Source organism: Littorina saxatilis, linkage group LG4 (genome assembly GCF_037325665.1).
Source record: "Littorina saxatilis isolate snail1 linkage group LG4, US_GU_Lsax_2.0, whole genome shotgun sequence".
Lineage (NCBI taxonomy): Eukaryota > Metazoa > Mollusca > Gastropoda > Littorinimorpha > Littorinidae > Littorina > Littorina saxatilis.
Genome location: NC_090248.1, coordinates 63,361,552 through 63,388,300, shown reverse-complemented (window position 1 = coordinate 63,388,300; position 26,749 = coordinate 63,361,552). Strand labels below are relative to the sequence as shown.

Genomic DNA, 26,749 nt, shown 5'->3' with positions numbered 1-26,749 from the left:
TTATAAAATGTGCTTATTTTAAAATGTTGCAGTTTGTGAACCAGTGCATGTTTTGATCCAATTTTTCTTCTTTGCAGCAATATGTGTGTGTTTAATAATTCTGTGTATCGAAAAGCATTTCTAAGCAATATATTATTTTAATTTAGCATTTTCAGTTACCGGTTCAGTTCTGATAAGAAAAATACATGAAATCCTAACTGTCAGACTCATAAAAACCCAACCAATGCACTGAACTCTTATTCCATACACAGAACTGATGCTGTACAACTCATAAACAACATATACAAAAACTGAACAAATCCATCAAGCCTTTCAAAAGTTGCAACATTTTAATTGTAGCGTTTTGTCTGAAAATTACATTCAGAGAAAACAGCATTTTAAAGATTTGAACCAGTACATAAAAAAACAAGTAGCACAGTGCACCCTGAATTCATATGTTTTTATCAGAATGACCACTTTACTATGTAGGGAAAAGGATTTGACAATCAAATTATCAGGATTTTTTTTATATACATCATATGAAAACAGCCATCTTTGTTTGTACCGATATGAAAACATGAATCAGAACCAAACTGTCAGACTCATAAAAACCCAACCAATGCACTTAACTCTTATTCCATACACAAAACTGACGCTTTACAAATCATAAACAACATATACAAAAATGAAACAAATCCATCAAGCCATTCAAAAGTTGCAACATTTTAATTACAGATGTTTGTCTGAAAATTACATTCAGAGAAAACAGCATTTGAAAGATTCCAACCAGTACCTCAAACTAGTAGCACAGTGCAGCCTGAATTGATATGTTTTTATAAGAATAACCACTTTACTATGATGGGGAAATGATTTGACGATCAAATTATCCAGACTTTTTTTAAAAAATCATTTGAAAACTCATCTATGTTAGTGCAGATATGAATCAAAACGAAACTGTCGGACTCATAAAAACACAAGGAATCCACTGTATTCTTATTCCATGCACAGAAATGGTGCTTCACAAATCATAAACAACATATACAAAATTGGAACAAATCCATCTTGCCATTCAAAAGTTACAACATTTTAATTACCACATTTTGTCTCAAATTACATGTAGAGAAAACAGCATGTAAAAGAGTCTCACTAGTACCCCGGTAAACTAGTACCACAGTAGAGCTTGAATTAATGGGGTGGTTTTTTTTTTAACCAGAATAACACTTTAACTATGAAGGGGAAATGATTTGATAATCAAATTATCAGATTTTTTTGATTTAAAAAAAAATCATATGAAAACATTAAAAAAGTCAATTATCTGTGTTTGTGCTGATATGAAAATATTGATCAGAACCAAACTGTCAGACTCATAAAAACCCAACGGATGCACTGATTTCTTATTCCATTGCATAGAAATGATGCTTCACAAATCATCAACAACATTACATAATTATATATACACAAATGGAACAAAGCTATCAAGCTATTCAAAAGTTGCAACATTTTAATTACAGTATTTCTGTGCTCAATCCTAACACTGCAGCAAATTTCTGTAAAGCTGAATGTCCCTTTCCATGTACCAACATGGTCATACGTGGATTATTTAAAATGCAACTTTACCACCCGAAGCGTTGCAAACACCGGGAGAAGAGTAAACAACTGCAGACTTGAATGGACACTCATATGCACTCCAGATGCAGGGCCTGTGCAAATCCTTGGGCTGATGCATCACCTTCTTTCATAATCAGACTGCTATCAGACAAGCATTCAGTACAGGATATAAACCTTTCAGCAATAGATTGAGCTGATCAACTTATGTTGACAAAAGCCCAACACATGTCAGCGGAGTGACGTTGCACAGTACCAGTATCCATATCTGCTTGTGATGGGTCAGAAGATGGCAAAGTATCTGTATCTTCTTATGGTTGGTCAGAAGATGGCAAAGCTGATGTTTCTGCTGTGGAAGAGGGTAGTTCCGGTTTAGCAAACTTTTCCATCAGGTCAATCTTTCTCCTCACTGCCACCACAGGAGGACTGGCTCTCCCCTTGCTCCAACCTAATAAATACACAAACACTGATTTAATATTTGATACAACTGTCCATGGTTTTTGTTTGTAATAAGCTGCAAATTTTAAGACTCAATATAAACGTCAACAAGTGCTTGTACTTTATTTTGCAAATGACCATGTTACATGGGGTGTACCTCAACTTTTTGGCTAGGCTGGTAAATCAGAAATCCCAATCAGCCCCCAACCACTGAACCAGGCGGGTTTTCTTACAACCACCTCAGCGGTTCGTACCCACATATGTCGGTTGACGAACACACACACACACACACAAAAGACATTCATTAATTGGCCCCTATCACAAAATGTACATGTCAAGTTTACTATGGGATTTGAGTAACCACACAATCACATACACACAGGAACTAATACTGAAACTAGCTGAATTATTTTCTTTCTTTCTTTCTTTCTTTTAATATTTTTCTTTTAAAATTAATTTATTTCATTACACTTGCTATGTATTTGCTTGTTTCTTGTCTGTTGTCTGTTTTGTGTGTGTGTGTGTGTGTGTTCTGTGTGTGTGTATACATTTTCAGATTTCCTAAACCTAGCACTGTTTGCAGGTGATCTTTATGCTTTTGATTCATGAGTTGCATCCCCAGTCCTTTAGTTTAACTCTTTTTTTTTTCTTTGGTGAAGTAAATTGGATCTATTTTTTTTATTCCTTAGTTAATGGAAAAGATTTGACAACAATATTGCTGTCAATGATAGGTTGGTCAGCCATGCTGGTGTAAACCAATCCTTTAGAATTAGAGAACGCTCTCTAGTAGGGTACTTATTTTCCTACGGTCAATGACCAGAAACAGAAACTGTGTCAGTCGTACATCGCTCAGATGCTGCTTCTCAGTTTGACCCCAGACAAAGAATACTGATGACATGTTACACCATAGTAAGCTCTCAAGGACTGGCCAGCGAAGAACAATAAAATAGGGGTTGTGAAGACGATATCACAGAGATGATCGAGGGAGGGAGGGGGGGGGGGGGGGGTGCGGCGGCGGCATGGTCAGTAAATTGGATCAAGAAACCCGCAAAATACTTCAGACACAAACTGTTTATCATTTACCTGCAAACCCTAACACATTCTTACAACAACAACAACAACATAACGATGTGCAATAAATCACGTTGTCAAACAAACAAGATCGAAAAGAGAAAGAAGCAAAACCCACCTCGTCGAGTCAAGAATCTTAGAATGTCGTCTGCTTAAATACGATCATGTTGGTTCATTTCGGAGTGTTGTTACTTCCTTCTACTGTTCGCTGCTGCTGGTTCATCTTTCTCTGATATTTCTTGCCACTATGCCGAACATTTCCAATGTTAGGGTTGTTCTCCGCAGCTCAAAACTTTGAAAAATGCTGCTGAATCGGTGAAAACGTCATGGATTTGTTGACACCGGGGGACTGATAAGTTGTCTACTGCGCTTGCGCCAAATGCCTTTGACCTACATATATTTGCATATATTAATTCCGGGGTTTCGGTTGGAACGGATTCTCTCTCTTTGTGCCTATGTCAACGGAAATTCCCCAACGGTGATGACGTCATCTTGAAGAACGGAAATTTCCACACAGTTTGAACAGCGAAGGGTCATGTCATGTGCGCACATTTACCAGCACGGAGTATCCAAAGTTGACCATTTTTTCGATTTTTTGGATAAAACACAGACAAAAACAACAAAACATCGGTTTGAAAATGGTTTTATTTACATGAATACATGTCTAAAATGACAAAAGCAGATTATTGAATGCATTCCAGGATGTTCAAAGGTGTGAAAAATGCAACAACCCCAAAAAGGTGTATGAGACCAAAAATAACTCATTTTGCCTACCCGGTCTGCCCTTAAAGTACTTTATGTCCCTTTGTTGGTCTAATTTTTGATAAATGAAACAAACAATACATTTAATAATAGGCAGCAAATCTTAACTGACCCCTACATCTCTCACTGCTATCAGCCCTGACATGATCAGTTTATCAGACACCCCAAAAACATGTTACACATTTCCCTCAGCCTGCAATGACTGAAGCAGAAGGGTTAATAGAAAAATTAAAAAAAGAATTTATTTCACAATATTATAAGCATAACAGCCATTGGTATTTGTCCTGGTGTGGATAACATGCATACATACATACACTCCTTACAAATACAAAACAGTTATTAACAACAACAACAAAAGAGGCCAATAGGCTTACATAACAACAACAACAAAAGAGGCCAACAGGCTTACATAACAACAACAACAAAAGAGGCCAATAGGCTTACATAACAACAACAACAAAAGAGGCCAATAGGCTTACATAACAACAAGACGAAGAGATGACAGAATGATACAGGTAACTAAAATATAATACATGTTCACCGCACTACTGTATGTAAAGCAGGGAATTATGTCCCTCCAATCTACTTGCTAATGTCTGTCAGTCAAGCAGTTCTCATTACTTGTTTCACATTGTGAATATTGAAAAAAGTCCTCACACAACACTCTCACACAACGACCATGCTGAATATATATATGTTTCCACTATTTCTTTTTTACTTGTCTAGGAAAAAGCGTGACAGATTTAGAATAAAAGTCAAAACAGAGGGGGTATTGACACAATGATCCATTTGATTTGACACAAAATAAAACTCAAAACAGAGGGGGTATTGACACAATGATCCATTTGATTTGACACAAAATAAAACTCAAAACAGAGGGGGTATTGACACAATGATCTATTTGATTTGACACAAAATAAAACTCAAAACAGAGGGGGTATTGACAGAATGATCTATTTGATTTGACACAAAATAAAACTCAAAACAGAGGGGGTATTGACAGAATGATCCATTTGATTTGACACAAAATAAGTGACACAAAATTCCTTTTTTCCCCCTCGTCATTTGAACCACTACATATTCAAGTGAGTTGGACAGCATGAAAGGGTCTGTGGTTCCTGATCAGTGCGGTTTATGATTACAACAGTGCATGCATCCACACAATAGGAACAGTACAAATGGGCATCCATGCAGTGTTACTAGAGAAGCACAACAGTGAAAAGTGCACAGAGTTAGTGAACAGATATGAATAAACACACAAGTTTCAAAATGTAATCACAGATCAGAGAGAAGAATTCTTCGCTCAACTTTTTTCACGACAGCTGTGGAATGTTTTTAGTCCCAGTGGGACACTGATTTAGAATGAACTATATCTTTTGACATGAGACCTGCAGACTTACAGTAATGAGTGAACTACATTATACTTACATGAATATAATATATTTCATACCTTCTCTTTTTGTAAAAAATATATCTTTCCAGAACATAAGGTCTCTCTTAATCACATCATCTCTCTGAACAAACAAAATTCAAAACCCCGTATAGCTATGTATTTTTTACTTTGAAAAAAAAAGGTCCTTGGTAATTCAAAACATAAGTTACTGAAACACAACTTTACAAAAAAATCTAGCCTCTAGGTGCTATAACCACTCATGCATCAACAGATTTTTGTGTGTGATCATGAATGACAACCATATGTCAATGTAAGACTCAGACACAGTGTTAGTGTTACACATTGCACAAAACTAGCTGTGAGCATAGAGAGCAGGTGCAAACGTAAAAGGAAGGTAAGAGAGGTACATCATACAACAACATTGCACACAAAACATTCAATTATTTTCTACAGAAGCAAAGCTCAAAGTGATCGCTGGATGATACCTTTTACACTTTATAACCCCTATACTTTGTGTAAACTTCACAACTGAAAACAACATTCCTTCTCACGTAAGTGATTTGTTAACCACCACAGATCTGATGCCGATTTCATGGACCAGTTAAAAGAGTGAAATGCAGTAATTTGTCAAAAGTGGGTTTCATGAAATTCTGTGGGCTTACTGTTGCTCTTCACACAGGGATTTGCCTAATTACAGTGCTAACCCCCCCCCCCCCCCCCCCCCCCCTGAACCAAATGGAGCGAGCGTGTGTGCATGTAACCTGACTTACTCTTGATGTGAGAACAGTGACAGATGCCAATCACTTTGAGCAATGCTGCGAGTGCAGGTTAGTAAGCGATTAGCGAATACCTTCGTTACCCTCTGACAGCGACGACCCAAAGTCCAGCAAACTGGGGTCCTCATCATCGTCATCATCATCGTCGTCGTCATCCTCCACCGCATCTTCTGCTTCCTCTTCCTCCTCCTGCTCCTGAAACACAGCCTTCTGTTTACAAACACAGTTCTTAAAGGCATTCTCAGCTTCACGTAAACCATCAGTTTCTGGTCATAGACACTGTCAGGTTATTACATACAGTACAAACACCCTTTCGTTTAAACACTCACCGCTTGAGAACATCCTAGGTGCCCTCCGTAAAGAGCGAGCATTTTTCAAAGAATTTATTTTTGCATGGCCAGTCGGATTGTCTTGTACCACAATCGGACGCCTCGTTTTGGCGCTAGAACTAACTTTTAAAATCTAAATAGGCAGACTGGGCCTTTAAAGGTACCTTCATTCTTCTCACGCAACCCATCATGTTGACTAGCACACAACCGTCAACAATAGTTATCTAACGTTGTTATTCGCACCATAACACCAACAGAAGTCTCTTCACATTACAAGTGTGTTAGTATCACATCCTTGTCTCCAGGCAGTTGAACCGAAGCTATCACATGAAGCATGAAGCTATCAGTATCACAGTGTTTCTTTGTTAAAAGTACATTCCTAATCTTAAGTTAAAGGTGCTGTCATTAACAAATCAAATTCAAAACAGATGACAAAGCAGAAGGCAGACAGACAGACCAACCCATTGACAGACTTACATTATCTTCCTCATCACGCAGTTTCTGGGTCTGGTAGAGACGACAGATGCTCTCCTCAGCACCGTTCTCTGTGAACTGTGTGTTTTGCTGAAACATGCGAGGCACAGATATCAATGCCTGCTGATAACAACTGGGTAGTCCCAGCTAAACTTCACAAAAGTTCATTTTTACCAATGGCTAACTCAATTAATCATTCAGATTAAAACATTAGGAGTTTCATGGTTCAAATGTGTAGCAAGTGAACGTCAGACACCTTATCTGATTCCAAGAACTACAACCACCACCACTACCATCATCACCATCACTACAACAATATCAGTCCTGAAGGGGACAACAAGTGACAAATATTTGACTGATTTTCAAAGTAAAACAAGAAGAGCAAACGCTCGATCGAGTCACTTTCGCAGTTCTGAATATTATATGAGGCATCAGATGGACAGGAAGAAATTGCTATTCACAACACAATGAGTCACGTTCACATAAAATTTGAGCCCGGTCACTTTTATAGTTTCCGAGAAAAGCCCAACGTTAAGTTGTGTGTTGCCGAACAGAAAAGGCTAGTTATCTCCCTTGTTTTTCTGATAACGTTCGTAAAAGGCTACAGATGTAAATACTTTGATGTAAAGAATAATCCTACAAAGTTTCAATCACATCCGATGAACTTTGTCAAAGATATAAAATGTCTAATTTTTCCTTTGACGCTGACCTGTGACCTTGAAAAAGGTCAAAGGTCAACGAAACCATCGTTAAAGTGTAGAGGTCATTGGAGGTCACAACTAAACAAAATATGAGCCCGATCGCTTTGATAGTTTCCGAGAAAAGTCCAACGTTAAGGTGGTGTCTACGGACGGCCGGCCGGCCGGACAGACTAACACTGACCGATTACATAGAGTCACTTTTTCTCAAGTGACTCAATGATTGTTGCAGTTAGAAGCTAAGTTCTTCATCTTTGTTCATGGGTTAAAACTCCCAAGATCTTTCACACGTATGATGGTTTTCACCCCGCCATTCAGGCAGCCTTACGCCGCTTTTACCTCCACAACAGCCATCAGAGAGTCACGGCGATCGGTACAGAGGTCAAAGATGCTGCGTGTCTTCAGATCCAGGGTGCCTGCACGGACAGGTAATCACTGTCATCAACGCATCCTTCACTCATTTAGCTACTGATCTAACTAACAACAACAAAAGTCAGAGAGTTCAAATCAGTCAGGTACCAGCTTGAAAACAGAATGTGGCTGTATGGCATGAAATTTTCAATAATATAAAATGTTAAGAAAGCCTGAAAGCATGACGATTTTCTCATTTTTTTTCTAATAGTTATACCTTGTATGTAAAAAAAAATTTATGATTGTTTTTAACTTAATCTTCCAGTAGTCATGGAATTAAAAATTGCCAGAAAAACACATGTAAAAAAAATAAATTAATGTCTGTGCATGCACCCTTGAAAACTTAGATTAGTGCTGCCAAGAGTAAGTACTGTGCACGGTGCACACCTATGCTGCTGTAGTCCGTGGCATCAAAGGTGCGCAGGGTGGAGCTGTAGTGAGCCTTGTGGGAATCCTCCATGGTGTCAATTTCATCATCCACACGGATGGCTGCACAATAGAATATCCATACACACCAATGTAATACAACGTAGTCAGGCTGGGAATGAGATCATGAAACAGCACTCACACAACAACAAAAGACAAAAGAAAAAAGAAACAAGTCGCGTAAGGCGAAATTACTACATTTAGTCAAGCTGTGGAACTCACAGAATGAAACTGAACGTAGTCCGCCGCTAGTGCAAAAGGCAGTGAAAGTGACGAGCCTGTTTGGCGCGGTAGCGGTTGCGCTGTGCCTCATAGCACGCTTTACTGTACCTCTCTTCGTTTTAAGTTTCTGAGCGTGTTTTTAATCCAAACAGATCATATCTATATGTTTTTGGAATCAGGAACCGACGCTCTGTCAGTACTACAAGCAATGACCAGTAGCAAACTGCCTCAGCTGGAACATGCTCTACACAACATCAAGAGCCTGAGGACAGTACTGCAATGGATCCCCTCCCACTGTGGTGTACAAGGAAACGAAGAGGCGGACAGGATGGCAAAGCTGGGTGCAGAAGATGAGCAAGAAAGAGAACAACCCTGTGAGTCTGACAGAGATGAAGACCAACACTTATGGTCAGTCTCTTGGTTGGTGGTAAAAGACAGGTTGGACTTTACGTGTACCTTTAAACAATGTGACATTGGTGTTGTGCATCAGCCCAACCTGGGCATTGAGTGTGGCATTATTCCCTGTATGCTGTCAATTGTTTACAATGTGCACTTTGTGTCCAGTAAACCATTTGGCTTCATGACAGTCAACCAATGTCATCTGACTTACTCAGTGAGAGAGAGAGAGAGAGAGAGAGAGAGAGAGAGAGAGAGAGAGAGAGAGAGAGAGAGAGAGAGAGAGAGAGAAAGCGAGAAAGTGAGGGGGAGAGAGAGGGAGAGAGAGAGAGAGAGGGAGAGAGAGAGAGAGAGACATAGTGAGAGAGAGACAGAGAGAGAGAGACAGAGAGAAAGAGAGAGGGAGAGAGAGAGAGAGAGAGACATAGTGAGAGAGAGAGAGAGACATAGTGAGAGAGAGAGAGAGAGAGAGAGACAGAGAGAAAGAGAGAGGGAGAGAGAGAGAGAGAGAACCCAACACAATCAGGTTACAGCCAAAAATAAAACAAATACTGCATTTTCAACCTTTTTGAAACTTTCAAACTTCACACACAATAAGAGTCATTTGAGTAAAAAAACAAAAGTATTGAATGAAAAGAATGTTGCTCACCATAGATGACATCACCCATGTAGTTGAACTTGATCTGACACTGATCGAGGGCCGGCACGGTGTGGAGCAGCTTGTAGGTCCGCTGGTCCCACTAACACTGAGTCAAGGACAACCTGGAGTAGCTTTTCATTTCCCTCCAAAAAGCAAAAAACAACAGCAAACCAAACCAAACCACTTCATCAATGACTCCTCTCCGTTTCTTTTTTCTGCCTCCAGACCCCCCCCCCCCCCCCCCCCCAACTTTTCGATGGAACAACTTGCAGTAACTTTCCTGACAAAACTTAATCCAAAACTGTATACAGAGGCATAGCACAAATGTTACTGACACGCAGGCCTGTTTAGCCCCAAAACTGTACAAGAGTAACTGGTCAAGTCAAAAAATAGTAATCTGATGACTAAAATAGTAACCCAGTGGTTACAAACGCTAACGTTAGCAACACAAACCTAAATTTGAAGCACATTTGAAAATGGTAGTCTGGACTCAAATAGAGTATTCCCCCCCCCCCCCCCCCCCCAAATAGTAATAAATTACTCCAAAATAGTATGTGTAAACACGTCTGGACACGCCACAGGAAAGGATACGACCTCCGAGTTGATGATAATCTCCAACCCTTGCGGATGGAAGACGCCACTGATGAACTGGTTGAACTTGTCAAACTTGTGCAGCGGCTTGCGACAGCGCACGTCCCACAGCACCCCGTCGTTGAGGACCAGTTCGTCGGTCGGCGAGAAGGTGGCCATGTTGGCCTTGTAGTTGTTGGCCATGTCATCGTCGTACAACGTCATCACCTTGGTGCCTGTTCCCACGTCGTAGATCTGATGACAAACAAGAAAACCAAATGGGACGATCGAAACAATCGTGATATGTACAAGCATAATATCATGGATAACCATGTTATTTCTTCAGTCAAACACTTTGTCTGTTTTCCGCCATTGTTATCACGAGCAAATCGAATGAGATTTGGTAGCAGTCTTAGTGTCCGTATGTCCATCAAATCACGAGCGGTTTGAAGTCAGCAGTAAAAGTAATGTGGCACTATCCCTGCATTCCTTGTCAGGAGTCACTGGTCACGAGAGAGATATAGAGAGAAGAGACAGGACTCACGTGAGCTGTTTCGTTGTTGGTGCCGATGATACGATCCTGTGTCAACTTGCTGAACTCGGCCAGGTGGTCTTCAAACCTGTATCTGTTCAACATCCATCAAAGGAGAAACATTAATCTGACCACACACCTCACAATGGTCTTCATTCGATCTCCCTTTTGTCCTTACAAAAAAAAAAGGCTAATTCAATAATATTCTGAGTGCGACTGCTAAATCAACCTGTGATGCAGCTTAGTCATAATTTTAAACAATATCCCGATACGAAACTACCTGTTACATACTACTAACCCCAATCCTATCTCAAAACCAAACCCGTCACGTCACGTTTCCCCATGGCCTACATACTGCTGGGTTCGCATTCAACGGCTCAATTGAAAAGTGTGAAAAAAAGTTGACATCAGCTGTCACCATTCCGTTGTCGCTTTCTTGTTATATTCCATTTATAAATAGATTCTAAACATCATAGGGCATATTGGAACTGACATCTCTGTAAATCTGCCAAATTAATTCTGACAAAAATTCCCACTCTACATAGGGAGCGGCCAGGCTGTATAATTATGTTTGGTATCCATCTCATGTCAAAATTCCCGACAGATCTGAGGCGGGGTATATGATCGCCGACACAAGAAGGAAGATACCTTTGTACAATTAACCTGACCCCACGCTGTCCAGCAGACGCAGAAAGAGACAAGATACCTTTGTACAATTAACCTGACCCCACGCTGTCCAGCAGACGCAGAAAGAGACAAGATACCTTTGTACAATTAACCTGACCCCACGCTGTCCAGCAGACGCAGAAAGAGACAAGATACTTTTGTACTTCTTCTTCTTCTTCTGCGTTCGTGGGCTGAAACTCCCACGTGCACTCGTGGTTTGCACGAGTGTAATTTTACGTGTATGACCGTTTTTACCCCGCCATTTAGGCAGCCATACGCCGCTGTCGGAGGAAGCATGCTGGGTATTTTCGTGTTTCTATAACCCACCGAACTCTGACATGGATTACAGGATCTTTTTCGTGCGCACTTGGTCTTGTGCTTGCGTGTACACACGGGGGTGTTCGGACACCGAGGAGAGTCTGCACACAAAGTTGACTCTGAGAAATAAATCTCTCGCCGAACGTGGGGACGAACTCACGCTGACAACGGCCAACTGGATACAAATCCCGCGCGCTACCGACTGAGCTACATCCCCGCCCCGACCTTTGTACAATTAACCTGACCCCACGCTGTCCAGCAGACGCAGAAAGAGACAAGATACCTTTGTACAATTAACCTGACCCCACGCTGTCCAGCAGACGCAGAAAGAGACAAGATACCTTTGTACAATTAACCTGACCCCACGCTGTCCAGCAGACGCAGAAAGAGACAAGATACCTTTGTACAAATAACCTGACCCCACGCTGTCCAGCAGACGCAGAAAGAGACAAGATACCTTTGTACAAATAACCTGACCCCAAGCTGTCCAGTGATGGTGCTAGTATGTTTTCAAACCGGTACACTTACTTTCATGATGCAAACTGTCCAGAAAAAAACGGTAGGCTGGTCAGCGGAACCAGTAAGAGTCCACCTCAAGAGTACAGGTTTTGTTTTCTGACCAGCGAAAAAAACGGTACTTCTAAAAATCAACCGGTAAGTCATACTGGCAGCCAGTTTTTTTCGGGTATTTTCTCATTTCAGTCGGTAAAATACCGGTAATTACCCGTTAACGCCAATACTGGCTGCCAAGCAGATGCAGAGAGAAAGAAGATAGTGTGCAAACATGATCAGTAACTGACTTGACTTCCATGGTGTCCCCGTAAGCCCAGACAGCCGACTCCTGAGTGACTCCCCACGAGGACGTCAGCAGCAGCTTGCCCTGGTGACCTGGCTGCATCTTGATGATGGGGGCGTTGTGACACTGCAGTGTGGTCGTCTCCTGAAGACGTAATGCACATACCATTATAACAACTGTACTGTTAAACACATGCCCTCCTGGTTTTCATTATTTTATTGTCCCATCGCTGGGAAATTCGGGTCGCTTCCACCCAGTGGAAAGCTAGCAGCAACTGAGCCGAGCTACCCAGGTACTGTGTGTTCAGGTTTAATCAACCACCTGCACTTATGGCAGAATGATCGGGGTCTTTTACGTGCCACAGTGGTGACACGGGGGTGGAACATGGATACCGTCTCTGAGTCTGCACATAAAGTTGACCTGTGTCCGTCCCAGCCCGGATTGGAACCCATGACCCTGGGATCACAAGTCCAGTGCTCTACCCACTGAGCTACCGGGCCCCCAAAGATATATGTACAAGCATGCAAGTACAAACACATGAATGCATGCAAGAGCATAAACAAGCACATCATATAAATGCACACCCAATCTCAGCTAGAAGCTAAGATACAAACGAAACCAGGGTGTAGTCTGCCAAAGAAGCAGAGGGCTAACAAAATAGCCCGAGCGTAATCCAAACGCGTCCTTAGGCCAAAAAAAAAAATAGGTCTGTTTACGGTAACCCGACCGACCCTAGTTTTTTTGCGCGACCCTAAACTTTTTTTTGGCATTTGGGGGAAAAAAAAAAAATTCTTGTTTTTTTGGCAAAATAACGTAAAAATATGGTTTTTTGGAAAAAAAAAAAAAAAAAAAAAAAAAAAATCCCGACCTACCGACCCTATTTTTTTGGCCTATGTTACCGTAAACAGACCTTTTTTTTTTTTTGGCCTTAGACGCTATCGCTGAAGAGTAGAATGAATACAAGATGGCGGCGAGAGCACGCATACGCGATGCATGTTAGGAGGTAACCTTGACCTGGCGTTGTCATGTCACCGTCAAGGCTGTTCTATTTTTAGGGTTACTTCCCCCCCTACCAGGGTGGAGTGTAGTTTTCAGCGTTCAAGCACTAAACTGAAGTAAATTGCTATATGTGAATTGGGATAAGATATGTAATTTAATTTGCTTTTAATTAACACACATTATAAATGCACCAAAAACAGGCCTGTTGCTCGCGACACCTTCAGTATCAGCCCAAATCAAGCAAAAGCTTTCACCAAGCTATCACTATCACAGGTCTGCCTACCCTCCAAGTGAAGCTTCAGGGACAAAGTTGAAGATTAAAAGAAGTCGATTTTGTGCTTCGCGCAAAAGTCGAGGTTGCGCAAAGCGCAAGCGAGCTGGCTAGGGGGGTCCGGGGGCATGCCCCCCCCGGAAATTAATTTTGGCCAAAAGGACACAATTGGTGCAATCTGGTGTCATTTTACCCTAACATTGCCTTCAAATCATCTTGCCAAACTTGAATATTGTCACTGAAAAAATGAAATTCAAACTTACAATATTTACATTTTGTACAAGGTTTGGTGGTGTCACTGCATTCATTTGGAGCTGGCCTGAAGGGACCTGTAATAGGCACTCTTCATGTCTTTGAGCTCCTTGTTGGTGTAAACTCTATCCAGAGCTTCACCGGGTCTCAACTTGGCGACAACAAGTGCTTCGAGAGTGTCTTTTGCCATGCTGCCTCTAAAATCTGTCTTTTTCTTGCGGACCACCGAGAAAATCCTCTCGCAGTGTGCTGAAGAGTGTGGAATGGTGAGGATTGACAGCATGACCATTGGCAAGTGTTGGAACATTGACGCCATCTTTTCTTCGACCTTTTCTTCTTGCAAGAAGTTGACATGAGTATTAGCTACAAAAAGCTGCTCGGCAATGATCAAAGGCATTGTGATAGCTGGGTGGCCTTGTTAAAAGACACGACCTTCTTCCCAGGGGCCAATGACCCAGTTTTTGCCATGAGAGGTGGTTCCCCTGTCATATCTGAGAGAGGAAACACTTCCTGCATCGGGGTCAGTGACCTTGTGTGCGGCCAGATCAAAGGCAGGGCAGTACCTAGTGGGGTCAGTGACCGAGTTTAACAGAGTGGAAATCTGTGTGTGCGGCCAGATCAAAGGCAGGGCAGTACCTAGTAGCTGAAGGCAATCTCTCTCGCTCACACTGTTGTGAGCGTGTTTGGAATTTTTTTGAGTTTCCGGGACGCATTTCGAACATCCGTATTTTCCGGAACACTTGATAAAATTTATTGATTTCCGGGACAAATACGGAAATTCCGTAACGGTAGGCAGACCTGCTATCAGGCTGGTGCCCCTAATAGCTACTTTACCCCAGGACAAAGGTACATGTAGCCTTACCTCCATCTGCTGAATGTCTATCAGCTTGATGTCCCCAGAGTATGTTCCCAGCATCAGGTAGTATTCATCATCCTGTACATTGAAAAAAAAAAATTGTTCTTCAGCGTTCCAGAAATTCTGGTGACGTGTGAGCTTGTTTGCCCATTTGGTTTCCCCACACTATACTCTGAGAGCATAGTCAGCTTCACTCCGCTTTTGTTGGGTAGGCATGCTGGATATTTTCGTGTTTCCATAACCCACCGAACTCTGACATTGATTACAGGATCTTTTCCGTGCACCCTTGGTCTTGTGCTTGCGAGTACACACAAAGAGGGTTAAGTCACTAGCAGGCCTGCACATAAGTTGACATGGGAGATCGGAAAAATAAAAGTAAACAATTCTGCTTATCACTTTTAAATGTTAAACGCTTTCTTTGACCGGATATGTTGAAGCTAGAGCATGATATATATTCAAACCCCCTTTTCAAGACACCCCCCCCCCCCCAATTTCAGACCTTCCTTTCTCAAATTTTCTGTTGGCAACCTGTGTAAATTTACCTCTATTTTAAGACTACCTTGTTTTCAAGACCAGAATTGTTTAAGATTTGTGGAGGTGTTAAAAGGGGGGTTCCACTGTAGTAGAAAAGCAAGATGCCTGGGGGCAGCACTTACAGTGAAACAACAACTGGCGAAGCTGTCCTCCTCCTTGTCTCGATACGTCTGACACACTTGGAACCTGCACACCCACACACACACATACAATAACCAAATAGCAAGCAGTCCCTCTGCCATTATATTCACAACCTCTTTCAACTGTGCAAAAGAAGCCTGCTGCAGTGTAAATCCAAAAAGATCAAGACATGCTTGTGAACGAACTGAAATGATTTCCACCATCTAGGCGTTAAAAGCTGAAAATACTGTAAGAGAAACCAACACTTTCCTGAGAGAATGCTTCTGTCCATGTGACACAATGACTGCATTGTTGACTTAGGTTGACTAGTTGCTGACACTGAGTGAGCAGTTTCTGTGGCAATTGAGCCCTGTGCTTATCAGACAACACTTGGCTGTACTGTAGCTAAATCCGGGGCTGGTGATAAGCCCTGTGCTTATTACACAACACTTGGCTGTACTGTAGCTAAATCCGGGGCTGGGGTGCACACAGTGAAACCGGGTGACACCCAAATTGGTGGTACCCAGCCGTGGGGTCTGATTGGGTGAAACTGAGATTTCTTGTCATTTCAACCAATCAGACCCCGCGGTTTGTTCCCACCCAGTTGGGTTGCAACCAGTTTCGCTTCGTGCACCTCACCCCTGGAAGTTGTTACAAATCATCAAAAAAACAAAAAGGGAAAAACAAAGAGGAAAAACAAGAAAAATATTCCTCAACTATCTCCTTCATTTCAAACAAGACATTACTTGGTTTTCATTCAGTACAGTCTTTAACTGTAGGCAAATAGGACATTACCTGCTGAAGAAGAGCTTCCTGTTCAACTTTGCACCGTCTGCACCGCCGTATGGAGGGAGTATCTGTGGGATCAAGGTACATACGTCACACATGTTGACAATGAGCAAACACAACCACAAAGTTCCAGTCATTAGTTGTTCTCAAAAGATTATTTCATCAAAACAAAAAGAAACAAGTCACGTAAGGCGAAAATACAACATTTAGTCAAGCTGTCGAACTCACAGAATGAAACTGAACGCACTCAATTTTTCAGCAAGACCGTATACTTGTAGCATCGTCAGTCCACCGCTCGTGGCAAAGGCAGTGAAATTGACAAGAAGAGCGGGGTAGTAGTTGCGCTGAGAAGGATAGCACGCTTTTCTGTACCTCTCTTCGTTTTAACTTTCTGAGCGTGTTTTTAATCCAAACATATCATATCTATATGTTTTTGGAATCAGGAACCGACAAGGAATAAGATGAAAGTGTTTTTAAATTGATTTCGAAAATTTAATTTTGATCATAATTTTTATATTTTTAATTTTCAGAGCTTGTTGTTAATCCAAATATAACATATTTATATGTTTTTGGAATCAGGAAATGATGAAGAATAAGATGAACGTAAATTTGGATCGTTTTATTATTATTTTTTTTTTTTTTAATTTTCAGATTTTTAATGACCAAAGTCATTAATTAATTTTAAGCCACCAAGCTGAAGTCCGGCCTTTGTCGAAGATTGCTTGGCCAAAATTTCAATCAATTTGATTAAAAAATGAGGGTGTGACAGTGCCGCCTCAACTTTTACAAAAAGCCGGATATGACGTCATCAAGGATATTTATCGAAAAAATGAAAAAAAAGTCCGGGGATATCATTCTCATGTAAAATTTCATAAAGATCGGTCCAGTAGTTTAGTCTGAATCGCTCTACACACACACACGCACAGACAGACAGACAGACAGACAGACAGACAGACAGACACACACATACACTACGACCCTTGTCTCGATTCCCCCTCTATGTTAAAACATTTAGTCAAAACTTGACTAAATGTAAAAACAACAGCAACCAGTTTAGGTAAACTCTTTATCAAAATTTTGTCAGACAGTCGCTGACTTCATCAGATTATTTACGTGTATGAAAGTGTCAAAAGCAATGGTACCGTAACTGGCAATCCTTATATCCACGACTTTCATTTAACCTGATTTTCATTTAAAAATTTTCATTTAAAAATTTTTCCTTGTGAAAATAAAATGAACATTGTGCTGATCGCTTGTCATGACATAACAAATGATATAAGTAGGAGCTAAGCCTCCAGCTTACTACAAAATCGAAAATTTTTAATTAAATTTTCATTTGATTAATATACTTACCCGAGTCACATATTAGCATTGACGCAGTCGAGATGCTAGGTTGACTGAAAAACGCTATCCCGTCTATAGTATAAGGGAAGCAACCCAAGCAAAAAAGTAGCAAGCTTGCTACCCTGGGTTGCCTCCCGTAGCGTGCATCACGCCACAGATCTCGTACCCGATACGAGACACCCTCATTCGACTTCTAGAATACAAAGAAACTAAAAGCGGGGAAGGTGGGAGGGAATTACCTATGTGACTCGGGTAAGTATATTAATCAAATGAAAATTTAATTAAAAATTTTCGATTAAATTACATATTCTTACTCCGAGTCACATATTAGCAGATAACTCCAACAAGGTGGTGGGTAAGATCAAAAAGTTCAAACTCACTCTAAAGTTCTGGAGAGACAAAAGCCAGCTGCCGCCAAGGAAGGAATAGGCCGAGACCCATCCTGACAGAGGGCAGCAATGTCTGCAGAACCTGATAAGACAAAATCCTAGCGCCAGAAGCTGTGCGCAGGACATCATCCAAACCCCATAGGCCAAAAAGGCCAAGGAGGAGGCCCAGGCCCTGGAAATGAGCTCGGGCCGAGCCGAGGGAAAGATAGCATAAGCTATGACAAGGCGGAGGGCAAGAAAATCCCTTGCCAAGAAACTGTGCCCAGCACTTCTTCCAATCTTCTGAACCGTAAAACAGTCCGGAAAAGGACCCCAGTCTTGGATAAACCCGACCAAGTAGAGGGAAGGACAAGCTGCCCCCCCCCCCCCCCCCTTAAATGGAAGGAAATGCTAATGGCCTGGAAAAGATCCGTGCGTAAGGTTGCCGGCTAAGCCCTGAAAAGGACCGACCCTCACGGAGACCATAAGGCAACCATGCCAAAGTAAGAAAACTTTGGGATGGAGTGAGGCCCAAAAGGCCGTTGAGAGAACAGTCAGCTCCGGAAGAGTGACCAAACTCCAAACCGGAAAGAGAGAGACGCCTGAGTATCAAGTACCAGGGTCCAACTCAATGAGCAAAACTCAAGGGAGACGGTCACCGGTCGTCCCCTGCCCATCCCTGCGAAAGCAGAGAGAGGGGTAAAAAAGGGGACGAAGCGACCTAAGGTAGTGCATAAGCACCGCAAATGCGGACCCGCAGTGGCCAAATCCTAATGTGACCGGAGACCGGAAACAAAATGACAAAAGCCAGCGTGATCGCAGAGCAGACTGCTTGTAGGTAATTGAAAATGAATCATAAAAACCCGAAACAGAAAGGACGAAGCTGGTAAGAAAGACGGAAAACCGTGAAGCGAACCAGCCGTCAGCCTCCCGAGACCAGAGTTCTCAGTAATAGTCATAGTTGCAAGTGAAAAAGGGGTGACCAGGCCGGAAGCCCAACCCAGCAGAAATCGTCCCAACTCACATCATGCAAGCATGATGGAGAAGAGGAAGAGACGAAATCCGCAGTCACAAGAACCAATTGTCAAAGTCGCAACACGACAGGCAGGAGACTATAACACAGGCTAAGGCCGAGAGCCTTGCTGCCCGTAGGCCGGCCATTGCACCAAAGTACTCAAAGTACACAGGCACAGTAAGAAACCAAAAGTTTCGGCCGCCGAAAAAGATGCTGGCCTAGAGGCCAGCACCGAGAAAACTGGAACATTAGCTAGACCTCTGCCCAAAAAGGGGAGGAGTAGCCAAAAAACCTGAGAAAAAGTGACAAGCCAAGAATGACTTCTCAAACATGCAATGCCCAGACAATGCACCCTCAGGAAAATCTGAATGTTACTTCCGAGGCCAACTCAAGTGAACCTTAAGTTTGGACGAAACACCAGAACGCGTCTGATCGCTAGAGAAAGACAAAGTCAGACTCAGCGAAAGACAAACCTGGACCGAGTCCAGAAGCTCGTGGCAAGAGAAAACGGGGAAGCCCAAAGGCAGAAACCCCCTTTTAAACGGAAATCGACCTCTCAGCACCCATACGCTGGGAAAGAGAAAGAATGTCGAAGCCCGAAGCCACAAGCACAAGGAAAGCAACAACCGCCACCTCCAACGGATGAAATGGCTGTTGCTCCCGCCGAGGCTAAAACCCCGAAGCCCTAAGGCCGGCTGTTGTTTCAAAAACCCAGCGTACCTATGACGGCTGTGAAAGAAACAATCTCACCTGAGCTGAGGACGTAGGCCGCTTAGGCTGAGTCCGCTTAGGTATAGCCTGCTTAGGAGCGGCCTGCTTTTGCTGCTTTCAAATTGAAGCTCAAAAGAAGGGAACCGCTGTTCTCTGTTGGTCTCAATCCCCTGCTTCTGGCATGAGAGGCCAGGCTGCCGGAGAGAGACCGTCCACCAAGGATGACGAACTGAGAATGTTCCTTGTCGACTCCTCAGAAAACCGGGAGTGGGCAAGAAACAAGTCCCTTCCGCACGAGACCGCATGGAAATAGTGCAGAGAGGACAGCCTCATCTGTGCCTCGTTCACCCTTGTAAGTGTGGAGAGGAGTGAGACACTTCCTCCGCGTCCTGCCCTTTACTAAGGGGAAAGGGCGCCAAGGAATCTGCCAGAGCGCGAGAAAGCGCCCGCAGGAGAGTCTCGGAAATGGAACTGAGTTCCAAAAGTTGTCAGCCCCCTTCCTCAGAGAATAGGAGATTCTGCCCATAGAGCGGCAGAACCGAATCCTTCCTCAACGGCTTCGTAAGAAGCGAAAGAAGATCCGGCGTGACCGGAAACGGTGCACGCGGACGGGGAAAGGCCAACAGGCGGCTACGAGACGACCCTGGCCAAGGCAACTTCCTCTGGTCCGCTAAGGGCACAAAGGAGGAAGCCTGCGCAGGAGCGGCAAGGTATTCCGATGCCGGCTCCGAAGCTGAATCCTGAGGAACCAGCAACGAAACCGACGCCGGAGGCCACCCCCTGTCGAAGAGGGGGGCTCGGCGAAAAGGCAAAAAGGCGAAAAGCTACAAAGGGCGATTCTTCAAACCAGAAGTAGCTGCTTCCTCTTTGCCAACCGAAGTCCTTCCTGTTAGCAATCGATTGTGCTCATTCCCTAACTGAGGGGAGGATGAGAGGAATCAAAAACCAAGGAAAGTGGGAGAGAGGAGCTAGCGGCCACCACCGGAGTGTGTGGATGCTGCTGTCCCAACAGAGGCAAGAAGCCTGTATGCCCATAGGGCAAGCCTTGTTCGAAATTCACCGGCGACCAAACGGAAGCAGCGGGAACTGAACCGGAAAATCCGGGAGGAGCCGGAAGTGCGGCAGCCACAGCAGCGCTATGCCAAAGCTGGTGCTGAGCCACCTACGAGCTGAAGCTCGGAACCCAAAGGTAGGCCGTAGGCCAGAACCGGAAGTGACAGTAACCTGTGCACTACCCGCTTGACCTACCCTCCTGCCAAGGCCGGAAGCGAAGCTGCCGGAAATGGCTGCCGTGCAAAGGGCAAAGCTCAAACCGGAAAGGGCCATGGGCTGCCCACACACCGATGAACTAACATTTCCAGCCGGAGCCGGAAGAGAAGCTGTCGCGAACGACTGCTTACGTATAGCGCAGCTCAAGCAGGATGGGATCATTATTTGTCCACCTTCCAACGAGGCACTACTTCCGTGAACCGGAAGTGCCGCTGTCGCGTACGACTGCCGACGTAAGGCAAGGCTCGAACCGGACGTGACAGTAGCCTGTGCACTAACCAGTGAACCTACACTTCCGGTCGGAACCGGAAGAACAGCTGTCGCGGGCGACCGCTGTCATAGGACAAGGCTCGAACCAGACGTGACAGTAGTCTGTGCACTAGCAAGTGAACCTCTACTTCCGGCCGGAGCTGGAAGCGGCTGCCGCGAACGACTGCTGACGTAAATTCGGAAGCTGGCCAGAGCCGCCGAAGGCAGCTGCTCCTCGCACACGGACCCGAAGTCCGAAACGCCACCTGAAGGGGACGGCTCATAGCCAAAAGAACCCGACAAATGACACTGCGAGGGAAGGCCGTAAGCCGAACGCCCATCCTGTTGGCCATCGATGAAACTCGCACCCCTGACTAAGAGGAAGATGAGAGTCACCAACAACCGAAGGCAGCTGAAGAGAGGAGCTAGCGGCCACCACCGAAGTGGGTGGCTGCTGCTGTCCCAACAGAGGCAAAAAGCCTGTATGCCCAGGAGAACCACCGTATTCGAAATTCACCGGCGACACAACGGAAGCAGCGGGAACCGAACCGGAAAAGCCGGGAGGAGCAGGGAGTGCAGACGCAACAGCAGAACTATGCCATAGCTGGTGCTGAGGAGTCTGCAAGCCACAACCCGGAAGCCCTAGGCCGGAACCGGAAGTGACAGATGACTGTGCACGACCCGTTTGACCTACATTTCCTGCCCAGGCAGGAAGAGCAGCTGCCGAAAACGGCTGCTGTAGCAGGGCAAGGCTCGAACCGGAAGGGACCATGGGCTGTCCGCAAACCAGTGAACCAACACTTCCGGCCGGAGCCGGAAGCGAAGCTGCCGCAAGCCCTAGGCCGGAACCGGAAGTGACAGATGACTGTGCACGACCCGTTTGACCTACATTTCCTGCCCAGGCAGGAAGAGCAGCTGCCGGAAACGGCTGCTGTAGCAGGGCAAGGCTCGAACCGGAAGGGACCATGGGCTGTCCGCAAACCAGTGAACCAACACTTCCGGCCGGAGCCGGAAGCGAAGCTGCCGCGAACGGCTGCTTACGTAAAGCGCAGCTCGAACCGGATGGGACCATGGTCTGTCCGCAACCAGTGAACCACCACTTCCGGCCGGAGCCGGAAGGAAGCTGCCGCGAACGACTGCTTACGTAAAGAGCAGCTCGAACCGGAGGGGACCATGGTCTGTCCGCAACCAGTGAACCACCACTTCCGGCCGGAGCCGGAAGGAAGCTGCCGCGAACGACTGCTTACGTAAAGCGCAGCTCGAACCGGAGGGGACCATGGTCTGTCCGCAACCAGTGAACCACTACTTCCGGGAACCGGAAGTGCAGCTGCCGCGGACGGCTGCTGCGAGCACATACCTTGTGTCGACCGTATCCCCCAAAGGGACCTGCTCAGGTGCACTCCCGCAAGCGGAAGCCACCGAGCGCCGGCCGAGAAGAGAAACGCCTCCCTGTGCACGGACTCCAGAGCCATCACAGAAGCCAGCAGGCTGGACAGGTGATCAGGAACAAAGGAAGCCAACGACCGAGGGTCGCACACCCCCGGGAGGGAGGCAGAGCTGGAAACAGGGTCCGTCCGCGACATTACTGTACGAACGAGCGTCCGAATTTCTGGAATCAAAGAAGACAAAAGGCTAGCAACAAGAGCGCCAGCCTCCGGCGCAGGTACAGGGGTAGAAACGGCCGTGGTAGCGGCCACACCCGCCGCCCGCGAGCCAGACGAAGTTTCCTCCGGAGCCTAAATAGGCACAGGAAAAACGAAGTTAGTCTTCGGGTCAGAAACGTGAACCGTGGGGTTCCTAGCAGAAGAGGTGGAAGCCGAGGACTTAGGTTTAACAGGGCCTTTGCCCCTAACCTCGGCCTTAGCCGCTCGCTTTTCTCACTATCAGACATGCTGTCACACGAGAAAAACAAACTACTGAAAATACACAAGTCTCTAGGACGTAAAACTTCAGCAGAATAAACTAGCACTAACGTACCAGCTACAAGCAGCTACCAATGCTACTGGTAAACGCTCAAAGTCCGTAGCACGGACCCAAACTAACCAGCAAAAAACACCACGTGTAAGCGAAAAATGGCGACCAAAATGGCGGCCACAGCAACAAACTACTGAGCAAAATTCGTAAGTCCGCGGACGGAAAAATTCTCAGCAGAATGACAATGCAAACAACAACAAAAAGGAACAATCTCACCGCTAGAAACAGCTATGAGCAGACGGGGAGCCGAGGCCGGTAGGTGTCAAGCAGACAGCAAAACCGGCCTAGGAGCGAAATCAAGCACGACCTGTCTCTCTGGCTGAAAGATGTCGAATGAGGGTGTCTCGTATCGGGTACGAGATCTGTGGCGTGATGCACGCTACGGGAGGCAACCCAGGGTAGCAAGCTTGCTACTTTTTTGCTTGGGTTGCTTCCCTTATACTATAGACGGGATAGCGTTTTTCAGTCAACCTAGCATCTCGACTGCGTCAATGCTAATATGTGACTCGGAGTAAGAATATGTAATTTAATACCAGATTTCAAAATACCTGTGACAGTTCGTACTTGCTTGCACTAAATCGTGAGTCAAAACAGAACTTTAGTCCTACATTTAACCCTAATTCAGGTACAGAATGCACACAGAATATGTCCATCAATCATGACCTGGTTTACTGACCGATCTGTTCATGAGACGAGAGGTGATGGAGAGAGGAGCGCGACAACGACCCAACGGTTCTGGACATCTGTGCGGTCTGTAACAAACAAACAAACAAAATAGTGTACACAAAAATTCTGAAAATAACTTAGGCTAAGGACTGGGTTTAATAATTCTACACAACACCATCTGGTTGTCATCAAAACCACAGAGCTTCCCCAGTTGATGTTTACAAACGTTTGAGCTAGACCACTAACTTCATTCAAAGTCTTGGTTCAAGTATGTGCATTTTCAATCTTCCTTTGCGACAACTCACAGAAGACAATGTCAAAACCGTGGCAGGATGAGCAGCCTGTGTAACTGGCGCAGTGGCCTGGCGGATATGACGCCGGCCTCCCAAGCGGAAAGCCATGGGTTCGAACCCCAGCCGCGCCTGGTAGGTTAAGGGTGGAGGTTTTTTCCCCCGATATCCCAGCTCAACTTATGTGCAGACCTGCTAATGCCTTATCCCCCTTCATGTATACAGACAAGCACAATGAAATAGTCTGAAGTCAACCTGAAGTCTTATCTCCCTACTGGTGGTTATAATGTCAAAGTCAACCTGAAGTCTTATCTCCCTACTGGTGGTTATAATGTCAAAGTCAACCTGAAGTCTTATCTCCCTACTGGTGGTTATAATGTCAAAGTCAACCTGAAGTCTTATCTCCCTACTGGTGGTTATAATGTCAAAGTCAACCTGAAGTCTTATCTCCCTACTGGTGGTTATGATGTCAAAGTCAACCTGAAGTCTTATCTCCCTACTGGTGGTTATAATCAGACATGGGATTCCGAAAAAGAGATAATTAAGGAAAAAAAAAGGTGGGGGTGTGGGGGCCGCAGAAGGCCCCCAGTAGGGTCCAGGGGCAACGCCCCTGGTCGGGGTCTGGGGGCGAAGCCCCCAGAAGCTGAAGGTTTTTAGTGTTCTAGACACACAAAAATGGCCCTGAAATGCATATTTCAGCTTAATCATAGCCCCCCCCCCCCCCCTTTCTCTTCCTTCCCATGTTTCTCAAATTAATTTTACGCTAAGACTCAAAATAAGGAGGAGAAAGAGAGAGAGAGAGAGAGAGAGAGAGAGAGAGAGAGAGAGAGAGAGAGAGAGAGAGAGAGAGAGAGAGAGAGAGAGAGAGAGAGAGAGAGAGAGAGAGAGAGAGAGAGAGAGAGAGAGAGAGAGAGAGAGAGAGAGAGAGAGAGAGAGAGAGAGAGAGAGAGAGAGAGAGAGAGAGAGAGAGAGAGAGAGAGAGAGAGAGAGAGAGAGAGAGAGAGAGAGAGAGAGAGAGAGAGAGAGAGAGAGAGAGAGAGAGAGAGAGAGAGAGAGAGAGAGAGAGAGAGAGAGAGAGAGAGAGAGAGAGAGAGAGAGAGAGAGAGAGAGAGAGAGAGAGAGAGAGAGAGAGAGAGAGAGAGAGAGAGAGAGAGAGAGAGAGAGAGAGAGAGAGAGAGAGAGAGAGAGAGAGAGAGAGAGAGAGAGAGAGAGAGAGAGAGAGAGAGAGAGAGAGAGAGAGAAAGAGAGAGAGAGAGAAAGAGAGAGAGAGAGAAAGAGAGGCGGGGATGGGGGGGGGGGGGTGGTGGCGTGTGACGGTGTGGTTTCAATGTTCTTACCTTGTCGGTGCCAAACGACCCCAGTGACTGATTACACGACTGGGTTTTCAGGATAGTCAGGTGCTTGTTGCTTTTCAAGTGGCTTTGGAGGGCAGTCTTTCCATTGGAACCGTAGTTGATAACATTAACATCGTTGCACAAAGTGCACTGAGCTTTTCCCGGCAAGTTGATTTTAGCAAAAGCATCGCCAACTTTCAGTTTCACGTCTTGTGTCTTCTGGCCTTTCTCGTATTTCCAGCTCAATGATACAACTTCATCGAGCCAGTCGAATCTCCAGAGATTTTTCTTGTACTTCTGCTGGTCAATTTCCCGGGATAGAACGGTTTCGTCTCGCTTTAGCTTCCTCATCATTTTGGCAAGTGGCTCAAAGCGATGTAAAAATGGCGCCGAATCATTCTCATACGGTATGCTTATACTGAATCCCCGATAGCTACGTTGAAACGGTGACTGTGGGAGACAAAGACACAGAGCGCGTTCCCATACGGATCGACCAGCAACAGTCTGACCGTTTTATGAACCAACCGTTCAAGAATAGTATGGAATGGAGCGTCGCGATCAGCGGACCGGCCGAAAAACTTGGGTCTATACCTACATATACCCCAAAATTTTCTCAGCGGATTTGCACGAATCTCAAGAATGATCCCTGGAGCCTAAAAATTTACGGAATTCCGTAATTTTACGGAAGAATCCCATGTCTGTATAATGTCAAAGTCAACCTGAAGTCTTATCTCCCTACTGGTGGTTATAATGTCAAGGTCAACCTGAAGTCTTATCTCCCTACTGGTGGTTATAATGTCAAAGTCAACCTGAAGTCTTATCTCCCTACTGGTGGTTATAATGTCAAAGTCAACCTGAAGTCTTATCTCCCTACTGGTGGTTATAATGTCAAAGTCAACCTGAAGTCTTATCTCCCTACTGGTGGTTATAATGTCAAAGTCAACCTGAAGTCTTATCTCCCTACTGGTGGTTATAATGTCAAAGTCAACCTGAAGTCTTATCTCCCTACTGGTGGTTATAATGTCAAAGTCAACCTGAAGTCTTATCTCCCTACTGGTGGTTATAATGTCAAAGTCAACCTGAAGTCTTATCTCCCTACTGGTGGTTATAATGTCAAAGAATTTTGAGACACTCACGCAAAGAGTGACATGGGTGGACAGGTGGTGACGGGGTTGCGGCACAAGGCGTGTTGCTTCCTGAGGTACT

The 26,749-nt window shown here is 44.7% G+C and overlaps 1 protein-coding gene across 1 annotated transcript in view; it reads right to left on the bottom strand.

Moving 5' to 3' along the window:
- The window catches only part of LOC138965343 (DDB1- and CUL4-associated factor 1-like), a gene marked incomplete in the record, with an annotated part of 73,097 nt that overhangs the window by 5,111 nt on the left and 41,237 nt on the right, over positions 1-26,749 (bottom strand). The window contains 13 exon segments of the mRNA XM_070337480.1: positions 6,099-6,219; positions 6,831-6,917; positions 7,865-7,941; positions 8,324-8,425; positions 9,630-9,720; positions 10,212-10,445; positions 10,735-10,816; positions 12,507-12,646; positions 14,887-14,958; positions 15,537-15,600; positions 16,330-16,391; positions 23,930-24,005; positions 26,680-26,749. Of these exon segments, the coding sequence (XP_070193581.1) occupies positions 6,099-6,219; positions 6,831-6,917; positions 7,865-7,941; positions 8,324-8,425; positions 9,630-9,720; positions 10,212-10,445; positions 10,735-10,816; positions 12,507-12,646; positions 14,887-14,958; positions 15,537-15,600; positions 16,330-16,391; positions 23,930-24,005; positions 26,680-26,749 (1,278 nt within the window).